General features: G+C 54.2%; 1 protein-coding gene across 1 annotated transcript in view; it reads left to right on the top strand.

Moving 5' to 3' along the window:
* Nucleotides 1-7,077, top strand: part of MYO18B (myosin XVIIIB) — a 223,757-nt gene extending 216,680 nt beyond the window's left edge. The window contains exons 43-44 of the mRNA XM_070769757.1: nt 3,562-4,759; nt 6,868-7,077. Of these exons, the coding sequence (XP_070625858.1) occupies nt 3,562-4,747 (1,186 nt within the window). The 3' untranslated portion in view covers nt 4,748-4,759; nt 6,868-7,077. The remainder of the gene's footprint in view (nt 1-3,561; nt 4,760-6,867) is intronic.
* The last annotated feature ends 11,965 nt before the right edge of the window (nt 7,078-19,042 follow it).

A 19,042-nucleotide genomic window follows, 5' to 3' on the forward strand; every position in this document is an offset into this window, starting at 1 on the left:
CTGCCTGCCGTGGGGTCGGAACCCCATCTCTGCCACTCCCAACTGTGTGTGCTTGCCGTGGCCACTCCGCCTCACTGTGCCCAGAGCCACAGCGCCTACCCCCGGGGTGGCCCTCGAGGCTATAATGGACATTGTGGTCAGCTCCATGCAGACAGGTGGCCCATCTGCTTGTTCTGACCTGTGTCCATGTGCACAGCACCTGGCATACAGTAGGTGCTTGGCCAGGGGCAACTGTTACGGGCCCAGCCTGCCCCGTGTGGCTGGGTGCCCAGGAACCTGCCTATTGGCTCCTTATCTCCCAGGTATGTGAGAAGACTCTTCCTTTTTGGACAGATGGAGGGGCAGGTGCAGAAGTTCCCACCATGTTTCTAGAGTCCCTTCTTGGAGATCACAGTGCCCCGCCCAGCTTGTGTCCATACCCGTCTCCCAGCAGCTCCTCAGAGGTGCTCAGAGCACCTCCTATCCATCACCTCTCGCCCTGGCCAAAGCTGGGAGGCAGGCACAGTGACATCTTGATTAGCCGCCGTCCATCCATCACGCGATGCCAGTGGAAGGGAGTTCCATCTGAGCTGAGTTATCCCAGGAGGACAGCTGGGGGAAAATGAGTCTTCCCAGGGTGTGTCCAAAGCGTCCAGAGCCAGGGCAGGAACGGAGAGTCTCACCCGGCCCTGGGCAGCAGAGCTAGGCCCCTCACCCTGATGTCTGCAAGAGGGCGTCTGAGTTCAGATCAGTTCTGCCGTCCCCACACAGAAAGGAGGGGACACCACACACGTCTCCCTTGGAGTGGCAGCGCAGACAGGAAGTAGAGCTGCAGAGACGGGGTGGATCTCTGCATGGTAAACCCAGGAGACAGCACTCAGTCAAGATGAGGCGTCTTTCTTTCCTTCTCCTGCCGTCCCTCCCCATCTGCCCCCCCAGCCCTCCTCCCTCTACCCTCACTCGGACTCCTCGCCCCGTCCCCACCCCACTCCCCAGCCCTGCCCAAGTCTACACTACTGGGCCTGTGTTCTAGTTTGAAGCCGACCAGTTGAGGCTCTGGAGGCACCAGCCAGACCACTCCAGAAGGTGGGACCCCACCCACCCCAGCCCCATGACACCGACCCTTGGGCCCCTGGGCAGATCTCTGAGATCACCATCTAGTGACAGCCAGGTGGCTTTATGGGGACATTTTGATTTGCCTGCCTTCTGAAAGATGCTGCTCCCTGTGGGCCTCAGGGAAGGTGGGTGGGTCTCCGCTGGTCTGGCCAAGCCAAGGGGACTTGGCTGTCGCCTGGAGAGTCTGTGTCCTCTGGGCTCCGACAGCAGCACACACAGGCTGTGACCTCGAGGACTCCTGAGCTGCCCACAGCTTTGCATGCCCCCGGGCTGTCCCAGGTTTTGGTCAAAGGTGAGGAGGGCCAGTCCTAAGCTGCCAGCGCACCCCACATCTGCGACCCTCCCCCCTGTCCTTTGGCCTTGCCCTCAGCACCTGCTCTTGCTTTACCGCCCCCGTCGCCACCTGTCTCTTCCTCTCCGTCGTCCTGTCCATTCTCAGCTCACCTTCTGTCTTCTCGGTCCTGCCTCTGCTTCTCCCCACTTCTCTCTGCCCCTCCTCTACTTGCTCATCCTCCTTTCCTCCCCTTCCCCAGAGACTTGATTTCGGAGGTAGACTTGACTCAGTCCGACAACACTTACTGAGCATCTACTGTGTGCTGGGCGCGGGGCTGAGTCAGGGTGCAGAAGTGACTCGGCAGGGGCTTGACAGCCTGGGCTGGAGAACCGGGGTCCCCCTCCTCCTCCTCTCCCCTGCCCTTCCCCCTCCTGTAGCTTCTCTTCTCTTCCCTCCCCATCCTGGCCTCTGCAGCCAGCACTCTCAAGGGGAGCTGGGGCCAGTGGGATGGCACAGTCCCAGGAGATTCAGCGACAGGTGCCGCCAATCCCCATGTGGCAGGCAGCGGCAGAGACTGAGCACCCAGGACACATTCATCACGCCTGCCTCCCTTCAGAGCCAAGACAGGACGGAAATGACTTTTGTCAGCTCTGCAGCAGCCCACTGCCCCTGGCAGCTCCAAGTTGTTTATTAAAAAAAAGAGAAAGAAAGGGATGTGAATGTGCCACCTTGCTGTGTATGAGGGGAGCGATTCCAAAGGGATGATGTTGACAAACAGCCCTTCAGGTGGTCACACAGCAGCGCTCCAGCTCCCATTCTGGCCCGAGTCCAGCTGTGACGGAGACGGAAGGTGATGGGCCAGAAAGGGAAGGGAGCAGCTGCTCTGGGCAAACGGTGTGGCTTTTGTTGGAACCTTTCCCAGGGGCGATGAGACGTCGGGTCTCCTGCCCAAGCATTGTCCTGTCCATCCTCCTGGGACGTCACATGAGTCTTTCATGGAGCACCTTGAGGGCGGCGCAGGTGAGGCTCCAGAGAGCCAGAGGTTATCAGTAGTAATCGTAATGAGCACTAACGGCTAATTAATGATGATGATGAATAGCCATTGATTATTATTAACCACTCAGCGTAATTGTTAAGCATTATTTGAGGAGCCGGGTGCCAGGCACTAGGTCCAGGGCTGGTTCCACTATTCCAGCCTTTATGTGCAGGTGCTGACTCCTCTGTAGTCATTCTCATGGTGACAGAGCCACCAGCAGAAACCTGCATCAACATCCCATCCCCCCACCTCAGGCTGAGCCCTGGCCCTGGCCCTCAGGCCCAAACTGACCCCAGGCCCACACTGACATTTCATGCCCCTTTTTGCTTTTTATAAATTACAACTTTGCTGGTGGGTGAGAAGGAGGTGGTTTGTCTTACAGGGAGGACAAATAGATTTTGTTAAAGGACCGGTTGCTGGACTCCAGTCTCTGGCTTTTAAGGCCTACCCTTCACTTTCCAGTCTGTGATTTGGCCTCACTGCCAAGATTCCCACTTTTCAAAGGCAGAGCTGTGTTGGCTGCAGCTGCGAAATGCCTCTGCCTGGCAGTCCCAGAATAGAAGGCGTCTGTCCTCTCTCCTGTGTAGTGTTGGTTTCAAGTTGATTTCATGTAAATTTTTCCCTTTTGAAGGAACATTTTTTTTTCTTTCCCCTGCCCACCCTCCTCCCATGAAACAGTTGGGAGCCTTACAGCACCTCATTCAGAGGCATATTCGGGTCACTGGCTCTCCGGAGCTCTGCTCGGTGGGGTTGTCCTCCGGGCTTGACCCTAAATAAGAAAATAACCTCCCACAGATCTCCTTTGAGTCTTCAAGAAACAAATTACCTATTTCCCAGCAGGCTGTGGGATGGTAGGTCCTTCATGTCATGTGTGATGCGTCCTCCGTCTAAGTCATCCATCAGAGCTGCAGTTTTAATCTGCTCAAACGTTTTTAGCTGGGTTTAATTATAGACAGAAATTGCATTTCAGAAAGCAACGAGAAATCACTTGTGGCTGGAGTTTGCGCATTAGAGCACATGGTTCGTTGGAGAGCGCGGCGGGGACGGGAACGCGTTTCCAAAGCTAAACAGAATTAGCGCCCGTGCTCCAGGCCCGATGGCACAGATAGTAGGGCTGGCACAGTGTGTGCTGACCGCGCTTCTCTTCTTGGCACAGGACCCACGAGGAGGCCGGCGATGGGGCCCGGGACGTCCACAGCAGGACCTCGGGGGACAAGGCCGCATCCCCGCTCTCCCGCCGCCGGGGAACGTACGGCCACTTCGGGGATGGCGAAGAGTGCGGCGTCCAGAGAAAGGCCCCGGAGAGGCCGGGCGCACCGCCCTCCCAGGCTTCCCGGAGTGGAGACGCTTCCCCGCTGCCTCGGGACAAGCTGCCCAGCCCGTCGGCCGCCCTGTCGGAGTTCGTGGAAGGGCTCCGGAGGCAGAGAGCGCAGAGAGGCCGGGGGTCGCCGCTGGGCCTGGAGGACTGGCCCACGCTCCCCATCTACCAGACCACCGGGGCGTCCACGCTGAGGAGGGCTCGGGCGGGCAGCGACGAGGGCGCCCTGGCGCTGAGAGCCAGCGCCGGCTCAGCCCTGGATGCATCGGCCGCGCTCCCACGGTCCACCAGCCTCAAGTGCATCCCCTCTCAGAGCGCGGGGAGCCCCAGCCCACCCCCCGAGAAGCTGAAGACCCGCTTCAGCTCCTGCGAGTCCCTCTTGGAGTCGGGGCCCAGCTCGCGGAGGACGCCCAGCTCCCCAGCGGCCGCGCGCAGGGACCCGCTCTGGTCGCCCACGCTGCGCCCGCGGAGGCGCTGTCTGGAGTCCTCGGTGGACGATGCGGGCTGTCCGGACCTCGGCAAGGAGCCTCTCGTCTTCCAGAACCGCCAGTTCGCCCACCTGATGGGGGACCCCCTGGGCAGCGACCCGTTCAGCTGGAAGGTCCCAAGCCTCAACTACGAACGCAAGACCAAAGTGGATTTCGATGACTTCCTGCCGGCCATCCGGAAGCCCGAGACGCCCACGTCCTTGCCCAGAGCGGCCAAAGATGGGCGAGACAGTTCACAGCATTTGAGCGTCCGCTTTGAGACGGAAGAGGCCGACCGGGGCTTTGTCTCCGGGATCGGCACCGTTTTGAAAAGGAGTCCGGAGTCCAGGGAGGACCCTGCTCACCTCTCTGACTCGTCCTCCTCCTCCAGCTCCATCGTGTCCTTCAAAAGCGCCGACAGCATCAAGAGTCGGCCGAGTGCCCCCCGGCTGGAGGGCGATGGCGGCGAGCGGGCGTCCCCCGAGAACAGAGAGCCAGGCGCAGGGAGGAAAGAGGAGGCCGTGGAGAGCATCATGAGGAAGTACCTGCAGAAGTAGGAGCCCGCTCAGGTAACATCGACAGGCGCCGGCCCTCCGGGGGGTGAAACCGGGCGGTCCAGCCTGACAGCCTGGACACAAGCAGTTGCTGCCACTGCCTGTAATGGTGTGACTCATTTCTCTAGAGAGGAGGGGTTTTAGAGATTTTCATGGAAATACTGTGTTACTATTCATGCAAATAATGTGTTGCTGATAAAGGCACAACTTAGAAGCCCTCCCTAGGAGCCATTGGTTTCTCTGCTCTTTAAAATACAGATAGGAAGCCTATCTGTATTTAAAGAGGTTCAGCTTGGGTGGGGTGGGAGGATGCTGTAAGGTGGTCCCGGGCTCCTAAAGCCTCCCCACCCTTGACTCCTTCTCTTCCCAGTGCCCTGTTCATCTGGAGGGAGGCGTGACGGCGTCTGTCCACAGTGTCGGGGGAGAGCCAGGGTGGGAGGTGGGAAGCGGCCTTGACACAGCAAAGTCCAGCTCTTGCATTAAGTGTGTAAAGAGAAACTGGGGCCTGAGAAGGGGGCAGGGGACAAGTGCAGAGGTCCTGGTCTGCACCTGATCCTGGCACTCACAGCGGCAGCAGGGAGATGTCCTCACTGCTAGCCGTGGCTCACGTTTGACGAGTTTGTTTATCAGGTGTCATTTGGTGCCCACGGTAACCCCAAGAGTGTAAGTATGATTCATCCCTGTTCTCCACGTTGGCAGACAGAATCGCACAGGTTAAGGCACTTGTACAGACTCGCCCAGGCAGGACTGGGATTCAAAACTCCAGAGCCCGCGTTTTTGTTGATGTCGTTTTTCTTTAGGCATATGCTCCGGCCTCTCTGTGAGTCAGCTCGGAGGCACACTAAGGAGCTGGGTCTCTAAAGGTGTTGCCTCTCTCAAGGGCAGACTGAGGCAGACTTTAGAATCATACATCTCACTGGGGGTTGGAACTCATGAACCACAGCCTCGCCCTTGGAAAAGGGGGAGAAGACCTCAAGATCAAGGTCACCCAGTGAGTCTGCTGCCAGCCCAGCCACCCTGACTCCCAGTCCGGCACTCTGTGCCCCGAGGCTGGGCTGGCCCCTCACTGCCCCTCAGGGCGTGTTTCAGAATTCATGGCTCCCGACTGAAGTGGGAAGCCCCACCAGGCCGGCCAGGAGGAGTAAGCACCTCCCTCCAGGGTCAGACACGATGCCAGCCTACAGCTGGGCTGCCTTCTCCGAGTCACTGAGCGTCGGAGCTGCAGCGGCCGGAGGCTTAGGTGGTTGAGTGGTCGCACGTGGTGTTCAGCCCACACCTGCCTCCTTCCTGGACCCAAATGAGCCACACGTCCTGCCACTTCGGGAGTCACCCTCAGCCCATCAAAAAGCCATCATGAAGATGGGCTTTGGATGGTATCAGAGCAAATTAATTTGACTTAACACGGCCTCTCTCTCTGCTCTCAATTACCGAGGAAAGATCTGATGTTCATTTACATTATTATGCTCTCGGGGACACAGAACTCGGTTTCAAAGGCCAAGTAAAGGTCACACGTCCAGAAGTGGAGCAGCCCTTAGCAAACGTCCTCACAGAACATCTTGTCTCTGCCATTTTTTTTTTCTTTTTAAAGCTCAGCTTCCCTTCCCCGCTCCCAGCAATGCTCTCTGCGATAACGGAGCGCCTGCCTAAAACCCTCTTCCACCTTTGACTTGCACGTGGGTGTTGGGAGCTGACAGTACAGCCCGGTTGCCTGAGACGCAAGTGTGTTATAGGATTCGGAACCACTCAGCCCCTAGAGCTCAGGTCTTCCTGTAACAGCCACGTGATGAGACCTTGTGAGCATCTGTGTTCTCAGCCGAGAAATGGGAGTAGTGATCCCAGCTACCCAGAGTAGCACTGTGAGTGGGATGCAAGTGAAAGACCCCAGCCCAGAGCCAGCACCGGTGGCCGAGGTGGGTGTCAGGTGCCTGCGCTTGGAAGCGGCGGCCCTTCCGCATCTGTTTCGGGTGGCCTCCGCTTGTTTCCCTTCTGCCCCCTCCATGCTCGTGCCTCCTGGCATCATTGCTTCTGTAACGCCATCCGGGAATGTGGGCTCCAGGGCTTCCACCCAACAAAACACACTCCTCGGGCCACAGTTCTCAGCTCTGATCTGCATTTGTTTCCAGCCTCCTGGGACACACCGCCCTTGAAGACTTCCCGATTCCACGACTGTCCGGAGAGAGAGACAAACACCGGCCAGGCCTCCCTGGGGGCCCCAAGTCCACAGCCAGTGTGGCTGCTCTCGAGAGGCCAGGGGGCCCAGCCTCGGCACATCCCGAGGGGCGTGGGGCTCCCAACGTGCTAGGTCTGTACCCAATAAAGCGTTGGCTCCTTGGCGTCTGCGCTGTCTCTCTGTTCTATGATCATATAACCTGGAACTCTGGGGGGTTGATGGGGTGCAGCTTGAGGTAGTAGGGAACCAACACAAACTGTTTGTAGTTTCGGGTGTGCACTGGTGTTTCTCTCCCTCCGTATCTGCACACAGTGGCCTTGGTCCTCTTCACTTGGCCAAGTTCAGCTCTCAGGAGTCACCTCCTCCAGGAAGGCTTCCCTGATACATCAGACTCATCAAATTGAAACAAATGCTCTTTCTCCATTCTTCTCTAATTCCCTTGCTTCCCTCTATCCTATTTCCCTTGTCTGTTTATGTGTCTCCATTGTGTGTATGGGCATTCAGGAAATTCTGATGAATGAATAAAGAACAAACGAATGAACCACAGAACTCGTCAGTAGCTCACACAGCCTGAGTGCCCGAGGCATACTGACATATATGCGTCCCTACAAGCATCCACCCATAGCAACGTTCACAGGCCGTGACACCTGCTCTCACAGCCCCGTGCACCTCCTCACGTACTCATCCTACCGCCCACACAGCTCTGCACTTGGACCAGAAACTACACTCTCACAGGCACACTTAGCGCCTGGACACCTGCTTTTCCACGCGTCCTCGCAGTATCAGTAACACTAAAGCTGCAGGCTGATGCTTACTGACCACATACTGTGTGCTGGCCACTGTGCTGGGCACTTTACACGGTGAATCTCCCTTCTACTTATAAAGAGTCCCAAGAGATAAAGCACCTTTTTTTTTTTTTCTATTCACAAAGGCAGAACTAGCTTATGCCTGCCTTCAGGTAGCCAGTACCACTGCTCCGAAAGTTCTCACTGGCATATACTCCACACCCTCCCCTACATGTGCCCCTATTCCTGGGATGACTCTGGTGCAGCCCGTCACAGCTCTCATCAGGAAGGACAGTCCTCTGAGGATCCCCCGCATGGTAGTCTGCTGTAACAAAGCCCCTCAAACTGGGTGGTCCAAACAACAGAGACTCACTGTCTTGAAGTTCTAGAGGCCAGAAGTCCGAAATCGAGGTGCTGGCAGGGCTGGTTCCTTCAGAGTATCTGAAAGGACTCGCTCTTGGCTTGTACGTGGCCGTCTTCCTCCGGTGTGTGTCCATCTCTGTGTCTCAATGTCTTCCATTTATGAGGACACCAGTCATATACAGTAGGCCTCACCCTGACTTCTAACTGATTACCTGTGCGGAGACCTTATCCCCACATAAAGGCACATTCTGAGCTACTGGGGGTTAGCGTATCTCAGATGGAGGTGAGGGGTGGGAGACACAATTCAAGCCCTAACAACTTAGCAGTTAGCACTCAGTCCGAGAGGGGGAGATCTCTGCCCATCCTCGTCGGGGGCTCTGGGTAGAAGTGGGAAAGAGGGGAAGGAGGAAAACTGACCAGACACCCTCCTGGGAGACCTCGCCATCTTCCCGTCTGTCTGGTGGAGCTTTCAGTGGGAGAGCGGACTGCACTTTCTCGGATGCCCACGCTTCTCCCACTTGGTGAGTCCGTAGACAAATATTAATGCACCGTATATTTATATATATTTAAGGAGCATCCCCCACCACCCTGCCTCACAGGAGTGGCCCTAGCTCACCGGAGAGAGCTAGGGTCAGGTGGAGGGGACGTCCGAAATCTCCACAGGGAATCAGAGGCCCTGGCCAGGAAGACGGTGCTGCCCCAAAGCTGATGACGTGAGGGTGTGAGGGGTCAGAATGGGAGCAGGCACGGCCCGGTGTCTTCCTCCAGTAGAACCCATGGGGCCTTGGGAAAGCCGCTCCCCTCAGTGGGCCTAGTTCCACTTCTCTACAGTGGGTATGACAGTTACCAGAATCTGCTGGGGTTTAGAGATGGACAAGTGTAGCAGGCTGTACTACTTTGCTAGAGCTGCTATAACAAAATGCCACAGGCTGGTGTGGGGCTGGCGGGGCGTGAACAACAGGAATTTATCTTCTCAAAGTTCTGGCGGCTGGCCTCCAAGATCAAGGCATCAGCAGGTCTGGCTTCTGAGGCCTCGCTCCTTGGCTTGCAAAAGGCCACTGCCTCGCCGTGTCCTAACATGGTCCCTTCCTCTGTGCCCACACATCCCTGGTATCTCTCTGTGTCCAAATTTCCTCCTCTTATAAAGGACCCCAGTTTCCCTCGTGGCTCAGCTGGTGAGGAATCCACCTGCAATGCGGGAGAACTGGGTTCAATCCCTGGGTTGGGCAGATCGCCTGGAGAAGGGAAAGGCTACTCCAGTATTCTGGCCTGGAGAATTCCACAAACTGTATAGTCCATGGGGTTGCAAAGAGTTGGACATGACTGAGCAACTTTGACTTCCCCTCACTTCAAAAAGGACCCCAGTCAGAGCAGATCAGGGACCAACCTCAAGGCCTCACTTGAACTTAGTCACGACTTTAAAGGCCCCTTCTCCAAATGCAGCCACCTTCTGAGGTTATGGGTATTAGGACTTCAACATATGAATTGTGTTAGGGGTCACAACTGAGCCCATAGTGCATGCTATGCCAAAGAAGGTGGCAAGTTAGTTTATTAATAATGATCATTATTACTCATGTATCAATTGCGTAAATATGTCCCAAGCTCCCAGCTTGGTCCCCAGAAAAAAGCAACTGTGGAAATCTGGAATAAAGTTTCACCCAGCCTTCCTGGCATTGGAGTCTTGCAGACGTTTTAAGGCCTGGAACCTGTGAGTGCTGCTCCTCTTGTGCCAGCAGGATTGCTTATCTAGACAGTATCTGCCAAGCACCTGCTGCTCGGCGCCGGGCACCATTCCCCATACGGAGGATCTGTGGGGAGCAGGTGGAGCCCCCCTGCTTTTCTGGGGGTAACATCCTCACTGGGGAGACAGACAATGAGCAAGAAAATAAATATGTTGTCAGAAAGCGAGAAACGCCATAAAGGAAAATAAAGATGAAATTATCTTGTGAGTTTCCTGTTACAGAATGTTCTGGGTGTTGATTTTACAAAGTTGTTGTTCAGTCGATAAGTCATGTCCGACTCTTTGTGACCCCATGGACTAAAGCCCGCCAAGCTCCTCTGTCCTCCACTATCTCCCAGAGAGTTTGCTCAAATTCATGTCCACTGAATGCTTTCACAAAGTACCTTTTTGTAAAGGCAGAAAGCCATCATTTTTCTTCAGTAATGTGTGAGTAGTGTGGCTTCCCTGGTGGTAAAACGTCTGTCTGCAATGCTGGAGACCCGGGTTCGATCCCTGGGTTGGGAAGATGCCATGGAGAAGGAAATGGCAACCCACTCCAGTACTCTTGCCTGGAAAATCCCATGGACAGAGGAGCCTGGTAGGCTACAGTCCATGGGGTTGCAAAGAGTCGGACACGACTGAGTGACTTTATTTTTTTTATTTAATGTGTGAGTGGGGTGTTCAAAAATGTTAAACCTAAGTCACAACAGCTGAGCTTTCCTCAGTGTGCAGCAGGAAATAGAAATCCCGAAGATGCTCGTCAGAAGTCAGTTCCACATCCTAGAGGATAACCACCGCCCGCCCTGCCTCTTGAATCCCCCAGCCCAGCACAGCCTGACACAGGAGATTCTGAGCCAGCTGGGTCCTCCTCGCTGCAAACTGACTCCAGAAGTTCCAGCGTGGATGTCCCAGTGAGCCGTCAAGCTCTGTGCAGTAAGCACAGTGCCAGCCTTCACTTCTCTGACCTCTGCTCCCAGGGTGACTGAATGGCTCACACCCTGGGCCCTGCCGCCTCCCTGCCTGACCTCGGCCAGTCCACCTCCCTTTGGGCCCTCCTTTACTCATCTGTGTAATGGGTCCCAGCCTCCAGCCTCCTGTGGAAAATCACACACTCAGGGAGCACCCGGCACAGAGCCTGGCACACAGCCTGCAGTCCACAGTAGCAGCGCTGATCGCTGGGCTCAGAGCTGCTTCCCCCCTGGTGCCCAACTCAGAGGCGTCATCTGCACGGCAGGGCCCCGCCTGGCTTTCCTGACGTCACCACCAAGGTCATTTCAAAGCTGAGGGTGTTGGAGGCCCCACATCCAGGTGACTTGAGCGGCCGCTCCAAACGTTTCCTCTTGTTTCCAGGCACTAAGGGCCATTTTTAGCAGCCTGCCCAGGTCTTAAAAAATGCCTGGACTCTTAGGACTAGAAGAAGGTCTGGAGGTAATTTTACAGGTGAGAAAATGGAGGCTTAGAGAAAGAGGATTTGTCCCAAGACAAAGGCAGATCCAAGTTCAGAACTGAATCAACATTTTCTGATTTAATAAAAAATGTATTGACCTTTCTGCCACCCTATGTCCAGAGCACCGAAGATAAAGCTGGGACCAGGATGGGTAGAGGGCCTGCCATGAAGTGAATTGTGAAGTTTGCAGTTTACTGGAGAAGGCAGGTAATAAACTGGGAGATAAGCCATCGGCCGGGCATGCTCACCTGAGGCCTACCTGCTCCGGGTCACCCTGCCTCCTGTGCCTGCTCCCTCCCAACCCGGGGCCCACCTCACCCCGCTCAAGCCAGCAGAGACCCAGCCCCTGTCCCAACTGCCCTGGATGTCTGCACAGTTCAGGGCTGAGGAGGTTTGCATTCTTTCCCAGTTTCAAAGGTTGTAGGCGGGAAGAGCAGGTGAGTGACCACTTGTGGCAGCCGGGGGGAGGCAGGTGCTGCAGGCAGGTGTAGCTGGGAGGCTCTGGATGTGATGAATGGGCTGGCTGAGCTCCTGCTGTTGTCTCCCGGGAGTGGTGGGCCACCTCAGCTGGGTTCCCACCCCCAGACCCGACTGCTTGTTTATCTGTCAGCCACCTTCAGAGCACGGAGACAGCAGCAGGCCTGGTGACAAGGTGAGGCAGTGACCTTGTCACCCTTTGTTAAGAGCCATCGCCGCCCCCCACTCCCTGTATGTCTGCAAGGAGCCAGCAGCTACGCTGGGCAGTACTGAGACATCACTGCTAAGGAGCGGGTGCTGAGGGCCTGCTGCCCTGTCCATCACCCCGCACTTCTACACCTGCAAGAAAACATCTTAAATGACTCGAAACGCTGCTTTCTAACTGGCTGCAGGAAGACTTGGTAGCCCTGGGCAAAATCCTGCTCAGAGCCCAGGCTGCGCGTGGAGTTCAGAGCAGAGGTTTATCTAAGCCTCTCCGTCTCCCATCCCCTGTCACCTAATTTGTAGTCTTCCCGCTCAGGCTTGCCCAGAGATGAGGGGGAAACCATGCTGCATTTGTCCACAGCCCTTATCTGACCCAGCCCCCCAGGTGATCCTGCAGAGGAGTCCGCAGCCCGAGGGGGATGGAGGCAGGGGGATGCCATCCTTTAAGGCACAGTATCTGAGTCCCCGGTCAGCTGAGTCCAGTGACTGCAGCTGTCTCTGAACTGAATTCAATAAATAGCAGTTCCTTGTCGCTCAGCAAGTGGAGAGAGAGAAACAAGGGATCATGGAGAAGGTGGAAATGAGAGGAGAGGGTGGGGGTTTCCCCTTGAATCAGACGTTGAGGTTCAGAGAGGATGTGAGGGGTGATGAGGGGAGCTGGGATTTGAAACCAGGGCTCTGACTCCAAACCCAGACATCCTTGGTACTAACCCATGGGCTGAGCTTGGCAGTGTAGACAGTACTTTCCTACAAGTCAGCTGGTAAAACAGGTCTGTGGATCCCATTGCTTCACCTTCACATCTCCCTCTGGCCAAACCAAGCCAGCCCTGTCTGCTCCACCTAGAAGACAATAGGGTCCAGACTGTAGGAATAGGCTTCGGTTTACTCCCATCCTTGCCACTTTTTAATCTGTGATCTCAAGCAGTTTGCTGAACTCCTTTAGGCCTGACTTTTAGAGCTTATCTTGCCCACAGAAGCACAAAGATGAGGACTATCATGCCCATTTTACAGATGGGGAAACTGAGGCTCCGCAAAACCAAGTGACTGGCTAGGTTAGCAGTGAAAGAGCTGGGATCAGAGTTCAGAGAGTCCAGCTCCAGTTCAGGGTTCACTGGCTCCTGCCAGTCTCGTAGCCTGGTCATCTGGCCAATGTGGGGAGTCTAAAAGGGGGTCCTGGCTGTCACAGGGAGGGACACCCTAGGCAAGGTCCCCCCCGCCCAGCAGTCGTTCCCCTGTGCTGTCAGCACCAATCTCAGGCTGCCTCCCTCCAAGGTGGGGTAAAACGGGCTGACTCTGGGGTGCCCAGCCTCTCTCCTGTCTTTGAAGGAACCCAGTTTCATGCCTAATGAGTTGAGTGACTTATACCTAATTGCCATGACCCAATAAGCCAACACATAGATTTAAAAGTGTCCTCTCCCGGAAAGGGAGCAGTATCTGAATTTATTCTTACTGCTACTGGTTCATTGGGTATCTCTGTCAGAGCTGGGTGGATGACATGGCTTATGGGCCATGGGCTGTTGCCCACTGAACCCATGCATGGAAATCCCAAAGGTGGGTGTGGAAGGCGGGACAAGCAGGGAGGGACATGCAGGCGTGCTCTCTGTGGCCGTGGGGCAGACACTGCTGCCAGGACTTCACTGGTACCAGTGCGTTGGACTGGCCCACTATTTTTCATATGCAGAAACAGGACCAGAGAGGGAGCATCTGTTGCTCAAAGTAACACAGCAGGTTGGAAGCAGACCTCAGCCTGGTGTTCTCCACAGAGAGAGACGTGGGGGTGGGGAGACTCTGGCAGAGCCTGCAACCTTACCTGGAAGTTAGGGATGGCTGAGAACTGTAGGGGGAAAGGCGATTCATAAGGTGAGCCTGGCAGGTGGCCTCCTGGCAGATGACATGCCCAGCAAATGGCAAATAAGAGAAGAGAGTAAAAGATCAGATGTCTCAGATAATGAAGCGTGTGGGGAAAGGAAGCAGGAGTGGGGTCCAGGAGGCACCAAGAGTGGTGTGGAGGATTTTAGACAGAGTGGGCAGAGCAAGACCCCTTGAAAAGGACACATTAAGTTAAGACCTGAAGGGAGTGAGGGAGGCACCCACTTCTGTAACTTGGGGAAGAGCATTCTAGGCAGGGGGAACAGCCAGTGCAAAGGCCCTGGGGTGGGACGGTGAATGATGTGTTTAAGCATCTCTGAGAAATCCAGTATGGCTAGAATGGGGTGTGCAAGGGGGTGAGGAGTGATGGACAAGGTCAGAGAGGTGATGGAGGCCAGATGATGTAGGACTTGGTACAGATGTTGGCTTTAACTCAGCTTTGGGAGCCATTCAGGGAGACCACCCATCCTGTCTCACCTGGACTTAGAGCACTCCGGGGACCCAGGACTAGCCATGCTAAAACCAGGCAAGTTCCAGGCAAACCAGGGCAAGGTGGTTACCCTAGAGCCACTGCGGGGTTTGAAGCAGAGCTGTGATGTGATCTGACCTGGGATTGATGAGGGTCACGCTGATTGCTGGATGGAGACTAGATTCCAAGGGACGGGAGCTGAATCAGTGAGATCGGCTTGGGGAGCTGATCCAGGGGAGGGATGAAGGTGGTGGAGAAACACTGAGCTTCTGAACAGATTAGAAGGCAGAGCCAACTGGAAATGCTTGACGGAGAAAAGAGTGCCCTTTCCCTTCACTGATAACCTGGCAGGTGGCCTGCTGGCAGATGACATGCCCGACTGCCCTGGGTAAGATGAGAAGTAGCTGCATTTCTGCCTCCCCTGGGCTTCCTCTCTGCCTCTCCTCTTCCTGTCTGGAAGGGACCAAGAGCTAGTGACTACCTGTGCCTTCTGAGCATCTCTCAGGATGCAGTCATCATGGCTTTGCACTGCGGATGCAGACAAGGCATGGATCCCCTGTCCACGGATGAGGAAACTGAAGCTCAGGGGATAATAAGCCTCCCGGTGTCAGGCAGGCCTGGGTTTCAGGGCCAACCCTTTCCAAGTGTCACTCACCCTGGGCACTTCTGAGCCTCCATTTTCTCATCTGTGAAATGGACTCAGTGACTCTCGTCAAGCTCATCACCACAATAAATAAAGGAGACGTTGTGTGTGAAAGCTCTTGGTGTGAGGCCTGGCCTGTAGTGGCCCCTCCATAATGTCAGTTCCTCTTTCTTTCCCCGGATCCTTCTGCCAGCCTCCCCCCTACAAAGCCTCCCTGAGTGAATTAAAGAACGTTCTTTTAAAGAACTATTTCCCGGGAGCCCAGCAGAGCCATCCTGTTCAGCTGAGTAGGGAATTATTTACAACTTCTTTTCTAAAAGCAAATAATTTCTTTGCTGAATTAGCTCCCAAGCAGCCTCCAGGAGCCGCTATTTGTCCAGCATACCAGAACAGGAATGCCCGAGGGCTGCGAACATCAGGACTACGTTACTCCCAGTCAGAAATTTCTCTCCCACCGTCTCCATCTGCAAACACTCACCCATTTGTTCATTAGTGATTTCAATCAGCAAACATTTGCTGAGCACCTATTATGTGCCAGGTACTGTGCTGAGCACTGGGAAACCAGGCAGGAGCAGTAAGGACCAAGTCCTGACCCCACGGCACTTAGAGTGCAGTGACTGCAAGACCAGCCTCTCAAGTGTCAACCACAGTGCTAGGTACATTAAACAAACAAATAAAAGAAAAGACAAAATAATAACAATAGCTCAGATTTCTTTTTAAACTGATGTCAACTTTGCATGCAATGCAATGCTCAGATATAAAGTATGCTGTTCAATCTGTTTGACAGAGGTCAAACAGTCCTGCATGTTCATTGGAGGGACTGATGCTGAAGCTGAAAGTCCAATACTTTGGCCACCTGATGCGAAGAGTTGACTCATTGGAAAAGACCCTGACGCTGGGAAAGATTGAAGGCAGGAGGAGAAGGGGACAACAGAGGATGAGATGGTTGGATGGCATCACTGACTCCATGGACATGAGTTTGAGTAAACTCCAGGATTGGTGATGGACAGGGAGGCCTGGTGTGCTGCAGTCCATGGGGTCGCAAAGAGCCGGACATGACTGAGCAACTGAACTGAAACAGTCACCCCAGAAAGTTCCCTCATGCCTCTTTCTGGTCCATTAAACTTTTCATCTCTCCATCAGATCTGAAGGAGAGTCTTGTTAGGTATTCTTGGTTGTAGTTTTTTTCCCCTTTCATCACCTTAAATTTATCGTGCCACTTCCTTCTGGTTTGAAGATTTGCGGCTGAAAATTCAGCGGATAGTCTTATGGAAGTTCTCCTGTATGTTATTGGTTGCTTTGCCCTTGCTGCTTTTAATATTGTCTAATTTTCAATGTGTCTTGGCGTGTTCCTCTTTGAGTTCATCCTGTATGGGACTCTCTGAGCTTCCTGGACTTGGGTGACTATTTCCTTCCCCAGTTAGGAAGGTTTTTAGCTTTTATGTCTGCAAATATGTTCTCAGACCCTTTCTCTCTTTCTCCTTCTGGGAACCCTCTGTTGCAAATATTAGTGTCCTTGATGTTCTCCCAGAGGTCTCTGTCCTCATTTCTTTTCACTCTTTCTTTTTTTTTTTCCCTGTTCAGCATCGATGATTTCCACATCTCTGTCTTCCTGCTAACTGACCCATTTCTCTGTATCATTTACTCTACTGTTGATTCCTTCCAGTGAATCTTTCATTTCAATTATTGTAGTCTGCATGTGTCACTTCATTTTGCTGAAATTGCTGTTGGTACTTTTGCACATCTGGTAGGTTAGTTCCATTTCCTGACCTTGGAGAAGTGACCTTCTGTAGGAGATGTCCTATGGATCACAGCAGCACACCCCCACCCCACCCCCACCCACCCCCTACATTCAAGCTGTATGCTCTAGGGCTTCCCCCATGAGAGCTGTGTGGATCCTTTAGTGGCCCCACACCATGACTATGTGGGCCATCTCGTAGGCTACGTTGGCCCTCAGTCCAGTTGGTTCCCAGGCCCTGCCTTGTGTGGCTGCTGCTGCCACTGGTTGGTGGGATTGGATCACGAAGCAACTGACTGTGGAACCCAGGGGGCTTTGGGGTTAGTCCTGCCTCACTGGTGGGCTGAGTCAGGGTCCAGTGGACTCCAGGGCTGTTGCCTGCCCACTAGTAGGTGAAGCCAAGTTCTAGGGGCTAGTGCCAGATGCTGGCAGGCAGAGCCAGCTCCTGGAGTCTGGCTGCAGGGCCCAGGGATCCCAGGGCTAGCGTCAGCTCACAGGTGACGGGGAAGTTCCTGACACAGTTGGGTCCAGTGTGTCTCGAAGCTCGTGTTGTACTGTGAGTGGGCAGGTACACTGGACAGTGGAAGGTAATGCAGAAACTGACAGAGTCCCTCCAGGGCCCAGCTAGTCCAGGGCAGAGTGTGGCTTTTGGTGAGCCGTCTGGGTCCACAGGATTGGAGACAATGGTTTTCTCGCCTCTGGTGTCAGCCCAGGTGGGTAGGACTGGCCCAGCGGCTCCCCAAGGGCAGGGCCGGGCACAGGGGATTCTGGGATTGTGGGGGACCAGGGCTCTGGGTGCAGGGGGTTCTGGGATTGTGGGGGACCAGGGCTCTGGGTTCAGGGGATTCTGGGATTGTGGGGGACAAGGGCTCTGGGTGCAGGGGATTCTGGGATTGTGGGGGACCAGGGCTCTGGGTGCAGGGGATTCTGGGACTGTGAGGAACAAGAGCCCTGGGTGCAGGGGATTCTGGGATTGTGGGGGACCAGGTTTCCTGGGTGCAGGGGATTCTGGGACTGTGGGGAACAAGGGCCCTGGGAGCAGGGGATTCTGGGATTGTGGGGGACCAGGGCTCTGGGTGCAGGGGGTTCTGGAACTGTGGAGGCCCTAGTAAACCCCCTTTTGCATTTCAAAGCCTTCGAGGGTGTCCAGACACAAGGGACCTCTGCTTGAATGTCCTCCCCTCTCGGAGTCTAAATAGGTGTCTTTGGGATACTTTGAGCCTTGCTGCCTGTTTATTTTCTTTATGATCTGAATCACAACACATGCTTTAGTCATTAGTCTGCAGTGTGTTGTCCGTTTCACACACTAGGCAGTAAAATCCTCCAGGAGAGGAAGTTTTTCTTGGCACGAAACAGGAACAAAAAAGGTAATTATTAGAAAGAATGCCCTGAAAGGACTTGGAACACAGGCTGAAGAATCCCTAAATTCTAGACCAATGAGATAAGTGTATGATGGCCCCCTGCCCTGAATCCTAAAATTAAGTCTTAGATTTAAATGTAGTGATATTAGTGTTATTATCATTATTATTAGCTGAGGGTTAAAGACACAGAATTCTCAGAGACAAAGGAGGGCTCCTGTCATCTGCCTACAGCAATCTTCTCCATCCACAGAAAGGAAGGCAATGCAGAAACTGACAGGCTCTCACATAGCTGCGACACATCATTCAGGGGCTCCTATCACCCCGGGGGCAGAAGAAATTGAATTCTTTATCATGCTCTCTAGGCTGTCACACATAGCTGATGTGCAATTGTTTGTTAGAGTTTGCTTGTTGTTCCACATTGTGAAGAAGGAAACAATGGTATAAGGAAAGAAGAGCAGACTTCCTGAGGGAGCCGACTGCTCAGGGGCTGTCCCCAGCTGTCAGGCAAACCCTGTAGGTCTGCGAGGTGACACCCTGCTCCCAGTCCAGAGAACTACATTTTCATCCAATGCAGTGGCTTTGGAAAGCAGAAGTCACTGACCTGAAGACCTAAGAAGCATTTTAAGAGCAGCAGTAGGAGAGAGCGAAGTGAGGGGAAGAGGGACCGTAATTTAATCTCCATGCAATTGCTCTGAGGATAGTAAACACAGCCTCTGGATTCACGAAGATTGAATGGAGAGGACGCACTTTCAAAACAGGCCGCTCCAGAGGCACAGGTCTCATTTACCATGTATTGACTCATGGGGCAGTTCAGTGCATTTATTCACAGTGAGATAATGAGTGCAAGTGCATTTCGTAAACTTTAAAACACTTGGCAAATAAAGGCAGGGGTTATTTAGCAAGATAATGTGCTCCTGACACAAAGTAGTAAAGGTTTCATAAATGCAGAGTTGTGACTGTTTGGGGAGACGCTAACGCAAACGCACAAGACCTGCGTCTGTGTTCTGACCACACCTCCAGCTACCTTGCGCAGGTCACTTCCCCTCTCTGAT

Source organism: Bos indicus, chromosome 17 (genome assembly GCF_029378745.1).
Source record: "Bos indicus isolate NIAB-ARS_2022 breed Sahiwal x Tharparkar chromosome 17, NIAB-ARS_B.indTharparkar_mat_pri_1.0, whole genome shotgun sequence".
Classification (NCBI taxonomy): domain Eukaryota; kingdom Metazoa; phylum Chordata; class Mammalia; order Artiodactyla; family Bovidae; genus Bos; species Bos indicus.